The sequence below is a fragment of the Podospora bellae-mahoneyi genome (assembly GCF_035222275.1).
Source record: "Podospora bellae-mahoneyi strain CBS 112042 chromosome 1 map unlocalized CBS112042p_1, whole genome shotgun sequence".
NCBI classification, from domain to species: domain Eukaryota; kingdom Fungi; phylum Ascomycota; class Sordariomycetes; order Sordariales; family Podosporaceae; genus Podospora; species Podospora bellae-mahoneyi.
Genome location: NW_026946359.1, coordinates 1,221,133 through 1,240,399, shown reverse-complemented (window position 1 = coordinate 1,240,399; position 19,267 = coordinate 1,221,133). Strand labels below are relative to the sequence as shown.

Below are 19,267 nucleotides of genomic sequence, written 5' to 3'. Positions count from 1 at the left end.
CCCCACCCCTCCGTGTCTCGATCGATCACGAGAAATGTATCCTCTGAGAGCTTAGTAAAACACCACTTGACAATGTACAAGAGAATCTTCCAGGGAATAACCATTTCGAAGAATCGCATCTGTAACCCACTCGCTCCATTTTCTCGTAATCATTTATATACCAACCCACCTAAATAAAATCCCCCCGACCCCCCTCCTAATACCGTGCGGCGTATATTGCTCACCCCCCCGCGTTTTGATCTCTTCTCTTTTCCCACGCTTCTGGGCTACCTAACGTACCCCACCTACAACCGTCAAGCTGTTTTCCTCATCCTTCTCTAGACGCATCCTCCTCCGCTCTGGTGCCGGCCTGTCAGTAGCAGCTGTAACAACGGGCGTGTTTACCAAGACGCGGACCACCCTGTACCAATCCGAACTCAAACAGACGATAGGCAAGCAGCAACAGCGGAGGAACATGCACAGCAAAGTAGTCATCATCGGCTCCGGGCCGGCCGCCCATACCGCGGCCGTTTACCTTGCCCGCGCCGAGTTGAAGCGTGCGTAGTGTTTTTTTTTTTTTTTTCTTTTTTTTTTTCCTTTTTTTTTTTTAAGTGTATTACCCCTCCACAGTTTGTCAACCTCATACGAAAAGAACCTAATCTAACAACACCATGTAAAAACAGCCGTCTTATACGAGGGCTTCATGGCCAATGGCGTCGCCGCCGGCGGGCAGCTCACCACGACGACCGAAATCGAAAACTTCCCCGGCTTCCCCAAGGGCATCATGGGCGGCGAGCTCATGGACCGGATGCGCGAGCAGTCGGAGCGCTTCGGCACCGTCATCGTCAGCGAGACGGTCGACAAGCTGGACCTCTCGTCGAGGCCGTTCAAGTACGCCACCGAGTGGTCCCCGGACGAGATCCACACGGCCGACGCCATCATCCTCGCCACGGGGGCCTCGGCCCGCAGGCTTGGGCTGCCGGGGGAGGACAAGTACTGGCAGAACGGGATCTCGGCCTGCGCAGTGTGCGACGGGGCGGTGCCCATCTTTAGAAACAAGCACTTGGTTGTCATCGGGGGTGGTGACTCTGCGGCGGAGGAGGCGATGTTCTTGACCAAGTATGCTAGCCATGTTACCGTGCTGGTGAGGAAGGACAAGTTGAGGGCTAGCACGATCATGGCGAAGAGGTTGCTGGGGCATCCCAAGGTTACGGTCAAGTTTAATACTGTGGGTGTGGAGGTTAAGGGGGATGACAAGGGGCTGATGAGCCAGTTGGTGGTCAAGGATGTTGTTTCTGGGAATGAGGAGACGCTGGAGGCGAATGGGCTTTTTTATGCCATTGGTCACGATCCTGCCACCAAGATTGTCAAGGGTCAGCTGGAGACTGATGAGGAGGGTTATGTCATCACCAAGCCTGGCACTACGCTGACCAGTGTTGAGGGCGTGTTTGCTGCTGGTGATGTGCAGGATAAGAGGTACAGGCAGGCCATTACCAGTGCAGGTATGTTGTTGTCCCCCTTTTGTTTTGGCCAGGAAACAAGTTTTGCTGACTGATGATAATTTTACAGGAACTGGCTGCATGGCTGCTCTCGATGCTGAAAAGTTCCTGTCCGAGATGGAGGACACGACAGCTGAGCACAAGGCCGGGAAGGAGGGGAACCTATAGAAGTTGTATAGAGGTTAGACGTCTTTTTTAGCGGCAGCCTTTTGTAAATAGAGATACCACTGTTTTTGGCGGTCTGTCAGGATATACCCCAGATTTATTGTGTATGATCTGAGTGTTGGCTATTCTTGATGACTAGGTGATAGGGCCAGCAGGAATACTTGGTCGATAACATTATCCTCTTTTTCGGAGTAGAGGTTCCCAAGTTTTGTACAAGAGACTTGACGTATTTAAGCAACTACCCCTATTCCTCTCAGCAAGATTAAAGGCTGGTACCATCAGGCTGTGCCGACATCGGCCGAGTGAGAGGGAGGGGTCTGTTGTGACACATTATTTTAGGTTTATCTGCTCTGGTTTTCTATCCATGGATTCCATTAAAGTCACAACCAGAACCAGAGTCAGGACCAGACATTTTACCCCTCCGTCTTTCTTTCGCTTCGACGTTCGTTGTCGTCGTCGTCGTCGTCGCTGTTGTTGCTGTTGGAGAGAGAGGTGTATATACCAACTTATCATATCTCAACCACCTCGTCACCCGCAACCATGACTTCCATCAGAGAATGGAAAGCAGACGAATACCAAAAGAGTCTCGGCTTCGTCCCCAAGCTCGCGACAAAAGTGCTGGAGTGGCTTGACGTAAAAGCGGATGACAAGGTTTTGGATTTGGGGTGCGGTGGTACATTTTTGCATGCTTCTGTTTTGCGTTGATGGATGGGGGTTATTAGCTAACGAGAACACGCGTACAACCAGATGGAATCCTAGACATTGAAATCGGCCGTGTCCTAGCCCAAGGAGGGGGCAAACTTCTGGGATTAGACCGATCACCGAGCATGATCCGGGCCGCGAGGGAGAATGTGAGGAGGAAGGAGGTTGGGTTGGAGAGGAAGTGTCTTTTTATTGGTATACTTACTTACCTACTTTTCCCTCTCTAGAAGTGATTGCTAAATTCTAACTTGGGGGAAAAACAGTAGCAAACACCTCCGACCTCCTCAAACACTCAGCCATGGCCCACCAACCAGAACACTTCAGCAAAGTCTTTTCCTCCGCGGCCATTCATTGGATGCTCGGCAGCAGCAGTGGTTCTTCTCTGGATGACGACGGCCCGGTGTCGAATAGGGGCAGAAAGTTCTTTGAGGGGGCCCGGTACGTTCTCAAGAAGGGGGGCAAGTTTGTCTTTGAGATGGGCGGGATGGGGAATATCGCTGAGGCGAGGGCCGCGATGGTGGGGGTGGTTGCTAGGACGCTGAAACAAGCGCCCGAAAATATTAGGGAGCCGTGGTTTTTTCCTGATGAGGAGTGGGTCAGGGACATGATGGAGGTCAAGGTTGGGGGGTTTGAGGTCGAAAGGAGTGAAATGGAGTGGAGGCCTACCAAGATTGATGGGAGGGGGGGCCTGGAGGGGTGGGTTAGGTTGATTGGGGACAAGTTGTTTGGGTTGATCAGGGACGAGAAAGAAAGGGAGGAAGCGGTGAGGGAGGTGGTCAGGTTGTTGGAAATTGTTTGTAGAAGGGAACCAGCGCGCGAAGGGGGGGATGTGGAGTACGTGGTGAATTATGTTCGGTTGAGGGTCGTTGCTAGGAGATTGTAGGCAGCGTAAGTGTGCTGGGATAAGGTGGTAAATCAGAGTAAGAGTTTGGCTTTTGGCTTTAAATCAGTTCAAACTTCCAAGGCGGGAGTGGTTCTTGTACTGTCGAGGCAGTTTGACGCTAAATGGTTCACAATACCAGATCTGTTAGGTACGTTGCGGCTTCACAGGAGGGCACTGAACATCAAGCAACACGATATAAATTTCGCCATCATGAAGGAAAAACTCATAGATTCCATATTATTTCCCCATCTGCCCTTTTAATGTCTATAGCCCAGCAAGAAAATTAGAGAAACAGAGATAATACACATCCGGAACACCTTCCTCCTATTTTATCATCTTGACTGCCCCTCTCCAAATATCACCGCCTTCAACTTCTCCTTCTCACCGCTCTCCTCGCACATGCCTCTAAAGATACCCCCCTCGCCCTTCTCCCAAAGCTCCTTGGGGCTCCCATACTCAGCAACACAGCCATCGCTGAGCACCAAAACCCGGTCAAAATCCGCAATGGTACTCAACCTGTGAGCAATGACAAGTAAAGTAGCATCAGTGAACTCTTCACGAATGCTTCTCTGAATCAACCCGTCCGTATGCATGTCAACTGCAGAGGTGGCCTCGTCGAGAACCATGATACGCGGCCGGCTCACAATAGCGCGAGCCAAGCACAGTAGCTGACGCTGACCTTGAGACAGATTCAGCCCGCCTTCTGAGACAGGCGAGTCTAGATTCTTGAAAACATTGGTGTTCTTTGGTGTCTCCGTCGCTTCCGAGGAGCCAGGTATAGGGGTGGCGCTTCCCGACGAGTTTTCAGAGTCGGTGATGAGGTGGACTCGTTCAAGACAGTCGCGGAGTTCGGCATCAGTGTGGTGGTCAAAGGGGTCCAGGTTGCTACGTATGGTTCCGGAAAAGAGAACGGGATCCTGAGGAATAATGGCGAGGCGAGATCGCAGGTCGTGTAGCTTGATCTTCGAAATGTCAATGCCATCAATATGGATAGCGCCAGACCGAGCCTCCAAGAAACGGAACAGGGCCAGGGTCAGAGATGACTTTCCAGCACCGGTGCGACCGACGACGCCAACTCTTTCGTTACTGTTGATGCTGAAACTGAGCCCTTTGAGAACGGGCGGCATATCAGCAACGTAGCCAACCACCAAGTTGTCAACCTCAATGCGGCCCCCAGTGGGCCAAGCGGCAGGCGGGCTAATCCCATCAAGAGACTCTGTGGGCAATTCGGTGTACTGCATCCCCGGTGTTAGCTCGTCTCTTGAACCAAGCAATACCAAAAGACTTACCTCGACAATTCGCTCAGCGGCGTTCATATTGAGCTCGATGTTGGAGTACAGACGAATAGTCCATATAATCGCGCTGGAAAAGTCGAGCGCAAATGCAAGCGCAAACCCAGCCAGAGCTGCGTCAATCCCCGGAGTAAGCAGGATTAAGCTCGCTACAAAAGACGAGAAGACAGAGCCCACGAGAGCCATGCGCAAGCCCATCCACCGGTTGAAAAGCCAGAGATGCCAGGTGGCTGTCGAATAGTCGTCAATCTTCTTGTACATGCGCTCAATATACACCTCCGCCTTGTCGAAACCACGGATGGTGGTAACACCGGTGAGTGAAGAGCCGAACTGCTCGAAAACCGGAGACTTTGTGTTGCTCTCCAGTCGCTTGACCGGTCTTGCCGCATCCATATATGTGATGGCAATGCGCAAGCAAACGAGGAGCAACACAAGTGCAAGAATCATGATATACGGAGAAACCACTAGGCCTGCAAGGATAACGGTGAAAAGACTCAACACAGAATTGAATCCGAAGCTAAACGAGTTTGCCAGCTGAGAGTCAATAACACTGAAATCGTTGGTATAACGGTTCAAGATACGACCAACAGGGACGGTGTCGAGCCATCGGATGGGGGTTCGGAGAATCGTAAAGTTCATCTCGGCGAAGAGCTTGCGGCTGGCTCTGAGGGAGCCCAGAAAGATGTAGAAGAACTTTGCCGTGCTAATGATGCAACCAAGGATAGCAATACCCACGTAGATTCCCAGGTAGAACTTTAGATCTTTCTCGAAATGTCCCGATATTGAGGGTCCTGAAGCTGCGTGCAGTGATGTTTGACGTACGCCTTCGGCGTAGAAGAAACTGTGCCCGAGGGAGTTGTTCGCAATATGCTGCGCGCCGCTGTTTTTCTCTTCGTAGGTGCTGGTCCAGATCTTGAGCCACCACGATTGCCCTATAGCCTTATTAGTGTCTTGTATGGAGCTGCGAGCATTGTTGCCTACCGATGGTAAAGCCCTGCGTGAGCGAGAAGACGAGAGCCGCAACGGTCCAATATATCCATCCGCCACTGGCGTTGAGGTAAGCCGAGTAAACCCGTGTCTTGACAGCTCCTTTCTCACGACTCTCTTCCTCGACGAACTTTCGGGCAGACTTTTTGGACATGACCTTCTGCAACGTATTTCCTTCATCCTCGTTGCCATGGTCATCTGTTGACCCGTCAGAATTGACAGCTGTCACAGATTCGTCGGCCTCAATCTCTTCGGAGCTCTGCTCGTGAGTCTTAATCCTTTGCAGCGTACCGCCCTGCCTGAGCTCTGATACTAAACCGGCATTCAACACTCCGCCATCTCCGAGCTCTACCAGATACTTTGTCTTCGGCTCGCATAGGGCAACGTGATGCGTAACCAGAATTCGTGTACGACCGGTTGCCAGCTCCCCGTTGAGACACTTTTCAAAGATGTGTCGGCCAACGTGTGCGTCAACTGCACTGAAGATGTCGTCCAGAACGAGGATACCAGCACGGGAGTAGATGGCGCGAGCGAGCGTAATGCGCCACTTCTGACCACCGCTGAGATTGATGCCGTTGGCTCCGATTTCGGTGTTTTCGCCGTCCGAAAGCATTTCGAGATCCTTCTTGAGAGCACATACCTCTACCGTCTTCTTGTAGCGGTCCTCATCGAACGGCAACCCGAAAAGAATGTTGTCCTTGATGCTGGCATTCTCGATCCAAGGTATCTGGGCGACGTAGGCTATGGCCTCAGGGATGATCCAGTTGCTCTTGTTAGCCTTGTTATCGTGACGTACTGCCAGCGGAGGAGCTCGTGGAACATAGAGAGTACCGCCCAAGACATCCACCTCGCCCAAGATTGCCGCCAGCATCAAGCTTTTTCCCGTGCCAGTTTTTCCGGATATGACAGAGAGCTCTCCTCTCGGAAAATTGACACTGATATCGCGAAGAACAAACCGGTCATCCTCCTCTGTCCTGTCATCTGCTGGCCAGGCGATAGAGGCCCTGTCGAACTTCACTTCCTCGCCGTCTTTGGAAATCTTGGAGACCTCTGCAGAATTGAGATATTCTTCCAGACGCTTGATCGAGACCCATGCGTCCAAAAGGTCGGTGGTGAGTTCTGGGATGACGGATAAAGTGACCTCGAGGGCCTTGAAGACACCGAGACTCACAAAAGCAACCGACGGAGTGAGCGAACCGTTGATGTAAGCATAGACTGCCAATGAAATAGCAGATAAGAGAATCGGGCTGGTAATCCAGCATGCCAACAACATTGTGTCTGTCACAAAGACGTCCCAAACGGCACTAAGCTCTCGCTCTCGTACAGTTCCAATCTTGTTCTCCCAGTCAGGTTCGAGGGCCGAGAACTTGATTTGGCGGATTCCTTGGAGCGCCTCGGTGACCACCTCCATCTTCTTGTCTCTGGTCTTCATCAGCCTGTCCTGAGCGGCCGCATACCTCTTGCTGAAATAGATATTGACAGGCATGATGGCAAGCATTGCTGATAAACCTGCAAAAAGCGCCCTCCAGCCCAGAAGACTGATGAGGAAGCTGATTGATACGACAAGCTTGAACAGGCTGCCTGGGAACATGTACTGAAAGGCAGCAAAGTCACCAACTCTCCTGGCATCAACTCCAATCAGATTTACAGTGCTCTGCTTGCCCTGCTTAAGCTCATCCGCATCATCAAGCTTGGTCGGCTTGGTACCGTCTGGTTCGGTCTCTTCCGAAGGCTCAGTTGGCGTTTCCTTCGACTTGGAAACTCCTTTGATGTCTTTCTTGCGGACGGACTTTTCAAAAACAAGAGCGCCGAGTTGAGCACGAACGGGGATTGCCAGGTCTGCAAAGGACATCCAGAAGAGCCATGATTCAAGCCACGACCCAACGACAATAGAGATTCCGAGCCAGAACACCCAAGCCCAGGCATCCATTCCACTGCTAGTACCGGGCTGTCGATCCTCTAGCGTTCGAAGAAGCTGAAGGATGACCCATTGTGGCGCAAAATTCAGGACCGACGTACAAAGGGCAAGAAACCACTGAACGGCGAGGACTGTTTTGTGAGCCAGGAGCATCGATAGCCAGAGCGGGCGGCTGGAGTTCTGTTTCTTCCATGCTTCGGATATAGAGGCGGCGCGGGTGTGATGATCGGGACGTGGGAGATCAGTCATATCAAGGTTCTTCTGAGTCGAGGCGAGAGTGAGAAGAGCTGTCGGCCATGAGAAAGTGTAACGGCCCAATGCTGTGGTACTGTACAACCGGTCAACTGGTTCTCCCTCATAAAGTACGTCCGGTCTCCTTGGGAGTGAGACGCTGGCCACCGAGAGGCATATAGCCAGACCAAGCTCCACTACGCAAAGGACAAAAAGGGTTCTATTGTCCTGGAGAAGAGACTCGGCTGACTTGGTACCCTGAATGATCAGGGCGCCAGCTAAGGTGAAAGAGGACAGAAAACTGTAGATTCCAAGATCGTAGGCTTGCACGGAGCTTCTGCTCCAAGTGATAGCAACCGACTGGAACAGTAACGCACCCTGCCATGTATCATTAACACTACCGAACTGAGACACCAGCTTTATGGCCTTTTCACGCCATAACTCACCCACGATACTGTGCTCAGCCATTGCTGAAGCTGGATCCCACTGGAGTGTGTGAACAACAGAGCAGTCGCAAGTGAAATCGCAAATCCCGAATTCGCGAAGATCAAGATGCATGTCTTTGACAACTTTGTTGAGAAAGCCTTCACAGACTCGGGTGCCGCCTTGCCATCGGCGTCCTCGTACGTGTCCCGGTCCCCATCTTGGCTGCGTGACCGCAGCAGAACGCTAGAAACGGCTGGGAGAGAACATAGACCGATGAATGCGAGGCTCGTGGCAACCGTGACTAGCATGGAATCGCCAGATCCCATGGTAGACTGCAGTGCTGGTCGGCCAACCAGTGAGTTGAAGATATTGTAGCCAAATCGATAATCAGGAGGTACTTGTAAGACGTCCGTCCCGGGTGTTTTGTTTATGGTTCGTAGTTGATGGAGTGGGTTCCGCGTTCCGCCACAATCTTACCGCAGGTGTTGGAGGAGGATAGTGTTGGTGAAATTTTTACAAAGCCCCAGTTGGCGGCGGAGAACCAAAAGCGGAATTAAGAACTGATAACACAACGTGACGGGGAACACGGCACCTCAGGAAGGAGGGAAGGAGCGACTGAGAACAGGGAGAGGAGCGATTGAGATATACGGATAACGGTAGTGAGACCAACAGTATCAGATGAGTCCCAACTTACAAATTATCGTGTTCATCAACTTCCGTCCACTCCGACTCTAGTCATTGGGAAGGTAGGGTAGTCGATGCCACCCTTCCGTTGTATTCGTAGCAAGATACGTCTAGCACAAGCTTCTCGGGTTATGGAGTGTGCGGTTGCACGGAACCGTTGAGTCATGCGGTGCAGATACATACAGCCAGATGCATCGTCGATTTACCAATGCTGGGGGGTTGGTGAGGGTCTGGGATCGTGAACGGCACCCTGCATGCAAGTTTCTAGGCAGAGTTGAGAAGGTGGTATACAGCCGCGATAGAACAACAGGGCTGCCACAGGGGCCTTCAAAAGCCCTGGAGCTGCGGGGTTAGCCACATTGGGGACGGGATATGAATAATAGTGCAGTTTGCCATATTCCCGTGTAACTATAGCACACTGGCGAAAAGTTGGAGGTTAATCGTGATTGCATGCTCTTTCGACTGATCTAGCTCCTGTCCAGCCTGTAGAGAACTCTTATCAGATCTTGTTTAGTTTAGTGGATTTTTCTGAGAGGCGGTGTGACTCGTTGAGAATATCAAGCACCCGCACCGTGGAGCTTCAAGTTACAGCAAAAGGATCTACCGGGATTTCCCAGAAGGGATCGTCCACCGTGGTATCGAACTGCATCTTCATAATGCGAGGGATACGCAATATGCGAGGGCGGTAGGTGTATTGCTCAAGGCAGACTCGAAGCATATATCATGAGGCAGACGTTAGGATTGATTGCCACACTATCTGAAGACTGATCAAGTCTTTGAGCTGCTATCTTAATCATCATTGTTGCGAACGATGAGAACTGAAAGCAGGTGTCTCATTGATGAAGTGAGATGCCTAACGAGATGTACCTCCCCGCCTTATGAGTGACACCCGTCTTGGCGCTTGAACGGGTGGACTTCTGTTCTTGGCAGCTGCTTATTTTCAACATCACTTCATCCCGTTCTTCTGCAGCTCTTCCAGGAGCAATGAGAATGGCGCGATATATGCTCCCTCCGCCAGTTCATGACCCAAGCAGTAGGAACTTACCAACTGCCGAGTCTGAAGTTTGCATTCCCATATCTTGTCCGGCTCAAGAATGAGACCTGCACGTAATCACCTCTCCACCGCGCCCCCCGGGTACATGAGCCTTAATTCGCAGCGCAGAAGAGCGGACCAAGACATCGCCATCCATCGTCCTGGTAGGTATCTATGGTGTGTTGCACAGTAACTGTACGCATATCTTGCATGAAGCTTATTGCCGCCATTTTCTCGTCACGTATTGACCTTCGTGGGGAGGCTGTATACGCAGTAGGATGACTTCCTGGCAAGCGGGCGGCGAGGAATAACATGTGAGTAAGAAGCTACTGAGTCATCAAATTGATTTTCTCGAAATTATGAGCTTGAAGAGTCAAAGTAATAGCTGATCAGACATAGCCTTCCTGGCTATGACTGGGAGCAAGTGCTAAAGACCGACACAAGCAAGCATGTTTGATTGGAGTGAGTGACTAGCCCCTGAAAGGCTCCTGGGGATATCTCACTTCTCAAGTTCAGCAGGAGCGGAGTAGATCAAGCTCATGACCCCGCCATATCTAATCGCCAGGCTTATCGTCTAATCATTGATTCATCAACGCCCAGGTGTCTTTAGAATAATTGGCTTGGCGATGGTGGACAATGCGGCTAATGCAGTCCCGTAACTCGTTCTCTTGATTGGCGAGCCCGTGACGCCAAAACGCGACTTTCAGTGGAAGCGTGGTGCTTGGCTTCTATGGAAAAGGCGTCAGCAGCTCTCAAGACAAGGCGTTGGCAGCTTTTCCTGTTTCCCAGACATCTTGTAAGCCGGTGGCCGGATTTCCCTTTCTTCCAATTCCAATTGACAAGTAGGAAAGCAAGCCCGCGCTTTATTATCCACAACAATGGCCGTTTGAACTGCTTTGACTAGCGTTTGTCTAAAGTGCAGCCGTCTTGTCAGTGACAAATGTGCAGGACTGGAAGCTGCATCAGAAATCCATGTCGCCTTGAGTCGCACGAGCTTCCGGCCGCAGACACCGACCGTGCCTTCGCTTCCGCCAATCCACCAACATTCATCTTGGACCAGCCGGCGATCTCACGATTCCCCTTCCACCTCTACTGCAAATTTCGAATTGGTTCATCTCTCCCTTCGTCCCAGACCACGATCCACACGATCCACGATCCACACCTGCCCGTCCTCTACCATCATCTTTCCAGCTCTACCGAGAAGTCGTGCACACCAGCAGAAAGTCACAGCTGCGGATTGGACGCCAGCAAACGCCCATCCATCCAATCCAGCTACAGCATAACTGCAGAGCTCTGTCGACCACAAAAATGAAGGCCCAACCACTCATCATCAACTGGCATGTTGATGTCAACCCATATCCTATATACTCTGCACATTTCCAGCCCAATGGTGGTGGTCGACTGGCTACTGGTGCTGGAGACAACAAGGTCCGAGTAGGTTATCCCATACCTGCTTGCTCTTCAAGGGTCTAAGTGCTGACTTTGCACATGGGTAGCTCTGGAAGATCGAAGATGATGGCGAAGACCGCAAGGTGGAATATCTAGCCACTCTTTCAACACATACACAAGCCGTGAATGTGGTACGGTGGGCTCCGAAAGGTAAGCCGGAATCTCCTTCCTCCAGTATTCCGTTCGATGTTGTGTATTCTATGCTAACCTATTCGGTTCTTCAGGCGACATCCTCGCATCTGCTGGTGACGATGGTAATGTGATCCTATGGGTCCCTTCCGACTCCCGATCCGCTGGCTTTGGAGAGGAGGCGGACCCCGAAGCCAAAGAGTTTTGGCGGAGAAAACACATGTGCAGGTCTTCTGGGACGGAGATTTTCGATTTGGCTTGGGCACCGGATGCATCCTACTTCATTATCGGCAGTATGGATAACGTTGCCCGAATCTACAACGCTGCAACAGGTGCGTAGTGCTTCAGGAGCTTTCAAGTGCACGCCTTGCTAATGTTTTCCTAGGCACGCTGGTTCGACAAATTGCCGAACATAGCCACTATGTCCAGGGTGTTGCATGGGACCCGTTGAACGAGTATATCGCCACGCAATCCTCGGATCGTGCCGTGCATATTTACTCGCTGAAGACCAAGGACGGGCAGTATACTCTAGGCTGCAACGATAAAGAGCCATCAAAAATTGCAAGCCACGTCAAAGCTGATCTTCCGGCGCGGCGGATCTCTTCCCACAGTCCCGCCCCTCCTGAATTGGGGTATCGGTCAGTTCTTGACAATGTGCCAGGAGTGGCGATTGGCTCTCCTGTTCCATCCGCTCCAGGGACCCCCACCTCAATGGCTCTCCCGATGAACCCCCCAAGTGTTGTTAGTCACAGCCGGAGGTCATCGTTCTCTTCGAGACGCTCGGTCTCACCAGCGCCGTCGATGCCGTTGCCGGCAGTGATGCCGATAGAGGCTTCGCCAAAGCCGCACATGCATGGTGCAAGCTTAGGGATGAAGAACGCGAGTCTCTACGCAAACGAGACTCTGACTTCCTTCTTCAGGCGACTTACTTTTACTCCCGACGGAAGTCTTCTTCTCACCCCTGCTGGGCAATATCAGACCCAGCACCAAGTTGAGGGCCAGAAACCCACGTTCGAGGTGACAAATACCGTGTACATTTACACCAGAGGAGGCATCAACAAACCTCCCATTGCACATCTACCAGGGCACAAAAAGCCATCTGTCGCAGTCAGATGTTCACCAGTCGTGTATACGCTGAGGCAGTCACCTCCTGTTACCAAGCATATTACTATCGACACATCTTCTTCTGAAGATGCCATCCCGCCGTTGCCCGAGGCTGTCACGAAACCTTCCCCAGCACCCTCACAGATGGAGCCGCCTCCGCCGCCGTCATTGGTTGAAACAGTCACGTCCAACTCCAGGGTGCTGAGTTTGGAGACAGGCGTGCAAACACCAGGACCCAAGCCTGCCTTTGCATTGCCGTATCGAATGATATATGCGGTGGCTACCCAGGATTCGGTGCTGTTGTACGATACTCAACAACACACCCCGATCTGTATCGTGAGCAACCTTCATTGCGCCACATTTACTGATTTGACTTGGTATGTTCATCCGGAAGCGTCAACAAGATGGTTTCAGACTAACATTTTTTCCAGGTCAAGTGATGGTTTGACGCTGCTGATCTCGTCTTCGGATGGATTCTGCTCTACATTGTCGTTCCTGCCGGGTGAGCTTGGTACTGTGTACACGGGCGAACTCGGTCCTCCAAAACCCCAAGGCACTGCTGTCTCGAACCAAAATACGCCTGTACCAACCCCCACTTCGGTGCTGGCACCTCCTTCCCCTTTTCCAAACGGCTCCCAGCATCGCCATCGCGACTCTTCCAGCTCGTTTACAGCCCCATCTCCACCACCAGCCGCATCTTTTGTCAACCCAAGGCCGGGGTCACCAGCAAGGTCCAACTCGGCGTCTTCAGTGATTACTCAGACGTCTGGTGCTCAGACTGGGGTGTTGAACAACCCGCCGCTAATAGCTGGTCAGGTTCCCAGCCTGACAGCGGTGAACTCTGGCAAGGTGACGGGAGTTCCCATCACCACTCCCCCAGAAACACCCCGAAGCTCGTTTGTCCCGCCGCCGACAGGCACCAAGCGGGATACCAATGAAGCGGAGACAGATGACTCGTTGGGCAACCAGAATAAGCGAAGGCGTATTGCGCCTACACTGGTGGGCTCATCGACAGAGTCAAACAACGGTGCTGGCAGCGAAGGATCGAGGGCTTAGGTGGTCCCGGAACATCGCCGGCGAACCGCGTAGTTTGTTTGTTATGATTGGGGTAGGCGTTGGGACTGCGGGTTAAAAAAAGCAAGCGATATTGATGGTCAAGTTTTGTTATGGAATGGTTTTGGGCTCCCCATCTGTTCGGAGTTAATGGACCCAGCCATGCTGGTCTGCATTTGGTGGTGTTAGATCCTTTTCTTTTCCTCACACGTTGTCGACAACGGGGTACATGTTTATGTAACTGCTAGAGTTGTAGGTATGCGAGTTTGATCTGGCTTGCTGATTGGAAGGGCACATCTAGGTCCGCTGGTCCGATATAATGTATCAAACTATACTGTACCTGAATTGTTTGTTCTAAAGGTTAACGATGGGCGGTTTCCTACGGGTCAAGCAACCCAGCAACTTCCGTCCTTTGTTGGGGTCAGGCAGCGGGGGAGTGAGGGGGAATCCGATCCTTACTCCGCACCAATGGTATCCGTCAGCCGAGCGGTTATCTATCTTATCACTTACACGGCAGCTACTTCCCAGGTCACCTGCTCTTCCCCATGTCTCTCCTGCAGTCTTCTTGAACATAAATTTCTCTTTTCATCACTCTTTGTTTTGAGTTTGCTTTACTTTTCAGGTTCTTCTTTTGTCTTGGAGCATTGTAGTCGATTGGACCATCTATCGTTCGTCACAGCTAATCCATCAGGCTTATCACCACACGTATAGCATCATCAGAGTATAACTTCATCAAGGTTCCAACACCACCACCGCCAGCATGTTTCTAAGCGAGTACTTTCAGCACAAACGGGACTGGTAAACTTCTTTCCCTTCTTCCCAACTCTACCCTCTGACAATTCGAATTAACAACCTCCCCATTAGCAAGTTCAAGCAAGCCCAACGCCAACAACGGATCGACGCCCTCCCAGCAGAGTACAAATCACCCGTCACCCCAGACGAAAAGGAGATATTTTCCGCGCCGATCGATTCACTGGTCGCCAATGTCCAAAACGGCACCACCCATCCGCTGAGCATCCTCCGCGCGTATGGAAAGCTTGCGCTAAGGGCGCACTCTCAGACCAACTGCCTAACGGAGATTTTGTTTTCTTCAGCGGAGCAGTGGATCAACGCTGCACGTACCAAAACAGAAGTAGACAAGGGAGGGAACCCGCTCCCGAACCTAGAGGGGTCGTTGGCGGGTATTCCGGTGTCGCTGAAGGATACGATCATTGTTGGGGGGTATGACACGACGGTGGGGTACAGCTCGTTTGTGGGGAACGACGATGGCAAAGATGGGGCGATGGTGAGGATGCTGAAGGATATGGGGGCTGTGCCGCATGTCAAGACGAATTGTCCGATTACGTTGTTGAGTTTTGAGAGCGGGAATGATGTTTGGGGGAGGGCGGAAAATCCGTTTAAAAAAGGGTATAGTCCCGGGGGGAGTACGGGGGGTGAGAGCGCGCTGTTGGCTATGGGGGGGAGTAGGATTGGGGTTGGGAGCGATGTGGCGGGGAGCGTGAGGTTGCCGGCGCATTGGGCGGGTTGTTATGCGTTGAGGTGCTCGACTGGGAGGTGGCCTAAGGCGGGAATCAAGACTAGTATGCCTGGGCAGGAGGGGGTGCCGAGTGTGTACAGTCCTATGGCGAGGACTTTGGGGGATTTGAGGTATTTTACTAGGGAGGTGATTAAATTTGGGCCGTGGAGGTATGATGGGACTGTTCACCCTCTTGCGTGGAGGGGGGACATGGAGAAGGGGTTTGAGCAGAAGGAGAAGTTGAAGGTTGGGGTGATGTGGACGGATGGGGTTGTTGATCCGAGTCCTGCCTGTCGGAGGGCGTTGGAGATGGTTGTGAATGCGTTGAAGGCGCAGGGGCACGAGATTGTTGAGTTGGAGGGGGAGCACGCGCCGCCGGATCTGTATGAAGGGTTGAAGATTGCCTCACTGGTGTTGAATGCGGATGGCGGGCAGATGTTTGACTCTTTTAGGCGACCTGGGGAGTGGCTGGATACTGGAGCTGCTCAGATCAAATCATTGGCGAGTTGGTGGAACCCGTTTAGATGGTTCTATTACCTTTGGGTGAAGTATGTCAGGAGAGATCAGGTTTGGGCTGGGTTGGTTGAGAATTGGAGAGCACAGTCGGCTTTTGAGAACTGGAAGCTGGTTGCTCGGAGAGAGGAGTACAGAGCCAAGTGGTTTGAGTGGTGGAATCAGCAGGGTTTGGATGTCATTGTTTCGGTTCCGAATGCAACGCCTGCGCTGCCCCTGAATGCGATGAAGGATGCTTTCAGCAGCTGTGGGTATACGTTTTTGTTCAACTTGGCAAGTCTACTTGAACGCTGTCCTATCCATGTCTCTGGCTAACATTATATCCAGCTCGATTACTCAGCCGGCGTCCTTCCCGTAACCAAGGTCCAAGCCGAACTTGACGGCCTCCCAGAAGACTTCAACATCAGAAAGCTCAATGGTGTTGCTCGTGGGGCCTACAAGTACTACGACGCCGAGAAGATGGATGGCCTGCCCGTGGGCGTGCAGGTTATTGGTCGCCGACTGGAAGAAGAAAAGGTTCTGGCGGTGATGCAGCGGGTGGAAGACGCCTTGGGAGAGGACAAGTATCAGCCCATCAGTGTCGGCAGACTTCAGCTAGAATAGATTGCAGCTCAATATGAGATACAGGGGTTGGAGGATAAATTGGTGGGGTTGAAGGAGGAGGAATAGGAGGCTTTTCTGGATGCTGTGGCGGTTATGAAGGCCTCCGGGAGGTGTTAATGAGGAAGCGTGGAGCAGTTGGTTTATGGGCTTGAGCGTTGCACATAGCGTGGGAATATAAGAAGTAGCTATTCTGATGAAGAAAGGGTATCAAAGTGTACCTACCCAGGCTCCTATATGATGGCAAAACTGGTTGATTGGTGTTTTGGGGGTAGAGCAAACGAATCAAAGAAGTTCTATGATTTGACAATGCGAGGTTCAAGATCAAACGAGAATGGAGGGCGTTTGCACGATTGTATGTGTGTGTGACCTTGTCTGGAACTTTCGGGATGGGTCATGCAGGTTTTTTCTCTTTCGAGGGCGTTGCCTAGGTACAATGTGTTGATGAGTGTGTATAAAACCCCATCTCCAGCTCGAAGGAACTGTCACTTACCTACATTGGCAACAGATTACATCACTACTGCCACTGCCACTTCAACTACTTGATATCCCGTCTGTTTTTTTTGTTTTTTTTTTTCTCATCAAGAACCAATTGCAATTTGTCTTTTCAAAGACAATGGTGTCCAAACAGGAGAAAGTGTTGCCGCTCCCCAAGCCGGGCGAGCGCAATATTTTGGTCACTTCGGCGCTCCCTTATGTGAACAATGTCCCGCACTTGGGGAATATTATCGGGTCGGTGCTCTCGGCGGATGTGTTTGCGAGGTTTTGGAGGGGGAGGGGGGGGAATGTGCTTTTTGTGGGGGGTGAGTTATCTCTGTTCTTGCTTATCTGTTTTTGCTTTTGGGATCTTCTCTTTATTTTTGGTTGGTCTCCTTTTTCACGGTATCATCTTTTCCCTTTTCCTCGGTTTGGGAAGCCGGAGGAGTGAACGGTTGGTCCAGGCTTGGCTGTGGGACTGGCGATGTCTTGTTTTCTATCTTCCTCTTTCAATGTCTTGCCTGCTTCTCAGTTCCTTTTTTTTAAAATTTTTATTTCTTTTTATTTTTATTTTTTTAGGCCAAGATGAGTTGATGGTTGGGATGTCATCTGGGGATTTGATTGTGTTGCCTGTTTTCCTCTCGACCGTCTGACAAACTGCTAATGATAAATGTTGCAATGGACAGGAACGGACGAGTTCGGCACTACAACCTCCCTGAGGGCACGCGAGGAAGGCGTTGCGCCCCAAGAGCTGTGTGACAAGTACCATAAGATCCACAAAGACGTGTACGAGTGGTTCAATATCAGCTTCGACATCTTTGGACGGACGACGAATGACCGGCACACGGAAATCACACACGACATCTTCAAAGAGTTGTGGGGAGAAGGGCTAATTGAGATCAGGGATTCGGAACAGCTTTGGTGTGAGCAGTGTAAAGGGTTTGTGTTTGATCGGTTGGTGGAGGGGACATGCCCGGAGTGTGGCTGCGAGGAGGCCAGAGGTACGTTTTTTTTTTTTTTTTTTTTTTGTTTTTGTTTTGAGATGCTCACCTTGAGATGCAGAGTTGCTGACAGCTTTGGCTGGGGGGGCGGTAGGTGACCAGTGTGGGGATTGTGACTGGGTTTTTGACATTACGGAGTTGGTTGAGCCGAAATGTAAGATCCACGGGGGAAGGCCAGCACTAAGGCCGAGCAAGCACTTGTTTTTGAAACTTGACAATCATGGCCCGTTGCTCGAGAACCAGGCTAAGGAACAAGGAGAGGATTGGTTGGTAAACGCGAAAGAAATCAATGGGAACTCTTCTATATGTATAACAAGGGATGGACTGGACTGGGGAACACCGGTGCCCGGGCGGTTGGCAGGGTTCGACGGGAAAGTTTTTTATCCGTGGTGGGATGCGTTGCTCGGATATATTTCCATCACGGCAAGTGGGATGGAAGGGGAAAGCTGGAGGGCGTGGTGGCGGCCTTCGACACCCATCGCCATGAAAAGCCACGACGACAACGACAGCTCTTTCTACAAACCTGGTGATGACACACCCAAGTCGGATGTAGGCGTTCGGCTATCCCAGTTTCTCGGCGCAGACAACATCTTCTTCCATGGGATCTTGTTTCCTGCGACGCTACTTCCCTTGGATCCTCCCTACACAGCTCCTCGCCACATCGCTTCAACAAGATTTCTCACCTACCAGGGCGGCAGATTCTCTAAATCCCTTGGGGTGGGGGTATTTGGCGACAATGCTCAGCAAACTGGCCTCTCGGCTGATGTCTTTCGATTCTTCCTCCTCCAGTCCCGCCCTGAGGGCATGGAAGACACGGATTTCACCTGGGACAGGCTGGTCGAGGTCCACAATGAACTTTTTGTAGGTAAGATCGGGAAACTGGTCCACAAAGTCCTCACGGACCTCAACGGTGTGGTGCCTCACAGCCACGATCATATCAATGGGCCGCTGCTTTCGTCTGTGGGACAGACGATTAAGCGCTTCAAAGGAGGTGTACACAAGCTACTGGTGCAGTACGTTACCCAACTTAAAAACTCGGAGTTGAGGGGTGGCTTGATGACAACTCTGGAGTTAACTTGTGGAGGCATTGCTCTCTTGGACCTGGTCAGTAACAAGGTTATGTTGACGGACACATGTGAGCGGCAGGCTGTTTTGGAGGTGGGGATCAATCTGGTATACTTGGTGTTGAGGATGCTAGAGCCTTATATTCCTAAGACTGTAGAGTCGCTGTACGAGGTGCTCGGAGTGGAACGGCCTACAGGAAGACTTGAGAAGGATTGGCTTGGGGATCAGGGACCGATAAAGCCGGGACATGAGGTTGGGAAGTGGGAGGAGGTGGAGGCCTTGTTTGAACGTATCTGGCCCGAGAAGGCAAAGATGTGGGAGCTGAAGTTTGGAGGCAAGAAAAAGAGAAAAGGAGAGGTCTTGGTGTGTGAAGAGGCGAAGAGGAGGCAGAAGAATTAGATAACTGATGGGGTGCCAATGTTTGTGAGATACGAGACATAGCTGCTTGTTTTGTAAGTTGGGTGGGAGATTGCAAATTTACGTTCTTCTGCTGGCTCTCTCACAAGTTAAGAAAATGACGTTGCTTTGCCTGTCGATGCTCTCTTGCTTCGATTGATAATC

The 19,267-nt window shown here is 51.5% G+C and overlaps 6 protein-coding genes across 6 annotated transcripts; 5 read left to right on the top strand and 1 right to left on the bottom strand.

Moving 5' to 3' along the window:
• The first annotated feature begins 8 nt into the window (after positions 1–8).
• Positions 9–1,732, top strand: TRR1 (thioredoxin-disulfide reductase). Its single transcript, XM_062873663.1, has 3 exons — positions 9–536; positions 663–1,481; positions 1,549–1,732. Exons 1-3 carry the CDS (start codon positions 455–457, stop codon positions 1,644–1,646), a joined length of 999 nt encoding a protein of 332 aa, XP_062736728.1. The 5' UTR covers positions 9–454; the 3' UTR covers positions 1,647–1,732.
• A 283-nt stretch (positions 1,733–2,015) lies between these two features.
• QC761_104060 (uncharacterized protein) lies at positions 2,016–3,228 on the top strand (the record flags this gene model as incomplete). Its single annotated transcript, XM_062873662.1, has 3 exons — positions 2,016–2,316; positions 2,391–2,540; positions 2,609–3,228. Exons 1-3 carry the CDS (start codon positions 2,184–2,186, stop codon positions 3,226–3,228), a joined length of 903 nt encoding a protein of 300 aa, XP_062736727.1. The 5' UTR covers positions 2,016–2,183.
• Positions 3,229–3,429: 201 nt separating this feature from the next.
• Positions 3,430–9,032, bottom strand: QC761_104050 (uncharacterized protein). The gene is made up of 4 exons (XM_062873661.1): positions 8,103–9,032; positions 5,502–8,034; positions 4,518–5,452; positions 3,430–4,463 (listed from the first exon to the last, which is right to left on the bottom strand). Exons 1-4 carry the CDS (start codon positions 8,406–8,408, stop codon positions 3,561–3,563), a joined length of 4,677 nt encoding a protein of 1,558 aa, XP_062736726.1. The 5' UTR covers positions 8,409–9,032; the 3' UTR covers positions 3,430–3,560.
• A 753-nt stretch (positions 9,033–9,785) lies between these two features.
• On the top strand, positions 9,786–13,537 carry CAC2 (Chromatin assembly factor 1 subunit; the record flags this gene model as incomplete). Its single annotated transcript, XM_062873660.1, has 5 exons — positions 9,786–10,117; positions 10,193–11,398; positions 11,473–11,709; positions 11,763–12,858; positions 12,913–13,537. The coding sequence occupies exons 3-5, from the start codon at positions 11,598–11,600 to the stop codon at positions 13,535–13,537; spliced, it is 1,833 nt and encodes a 610-aa protein (XP_062736725.1). The 5' UTR covers positions 9,786–10,117; positions 10,193–11,398; positions 11,473–11,597.
• Positions 13,538–14,294: 757 nt separating this feature from the next.
• On the top strand, positions 14,295–16,166 carry QC761_104030 (uncharacterized protein; the record flags this gene model as incomplete). The annotated part of the gene is made up of 3 exons (XM_062873659.1): positions 14,295–14,332; positions 14,399–15,810; positions 15,904–16,166. 3 exons carry the CDS (start codon positions 14,295–14,297, stop codon positions 16,164–16,166), a joined length of 1,713 nt encoding a protein of 570 aa, XP_062736724.1.
• Positions 16,167–16,779: 613 nt separating this feature from the next.
• Positions 16,780–19,142, top strand: QC761_104020 (uncharacterized protein; the record flags this gene model as incomplete). Its single annotated transcript, XM_062873658.1, has 3 exons — positions 16,780–16,966; positions 17,327–17,641; positions 17,736–19,142. 3 exons carry the CDS (start codon positions 16,780–16,782, stop codon positions 19,103–19,105), a joined length of 1,872 nt encoding a protein of 623 aa, XP_062736723.1. The 3' UTR covers positions 19,106–19,142.
• Between the last annotated feature and the right edge of the window lie 125 nt (positions 19,143–19,267).

Bases quoted from the DNA above. Each gene is read 5' to 3' on its own strand.
- TRR1 (XM_062873663.1), top strand. From the start codon at position 455: ATGCACAGCAAAGTAGTCATCATCGGCTCCGGGCCGGCCGCCCATACC. The intron at 537-662 runs GTGCGTAGTGTT...ATGTAAAAACAG, and splicing joins TGCCCGCGCCGAGTTGAAGC to CCGTCTTATACGAGGGCTTC. The intron at 1,482-1,548 runs GTATGTTGTTGT...ATAATTTTACAG, and splicing joins GCAGGCCATTACCAGTGCAG to GAACTGGCTGCATGGCTGCT.
- QC761_104050 (XM_062873661.1), bottom strand. From the start codon at position 8,408: ATGGGATCTGGCGATTCCATGCTAGTCACGGTTGCCACGAGCCTCGCA. The intron at 8,035-8,102 runs GTGAGTTATGGC...GATACATGGCAG, and splicing joins GGCTGAGCACAGTATCGTGG to GGTGCGTTACTGTTCCAGTC. The intron at 4,464-4,517 runs GTAAGTCTTTTG...CCGGGGATGCAG, and splicing joins CCGCTGAGCGAATTGTCGAG to TACACCGAATTGCCCACAGA.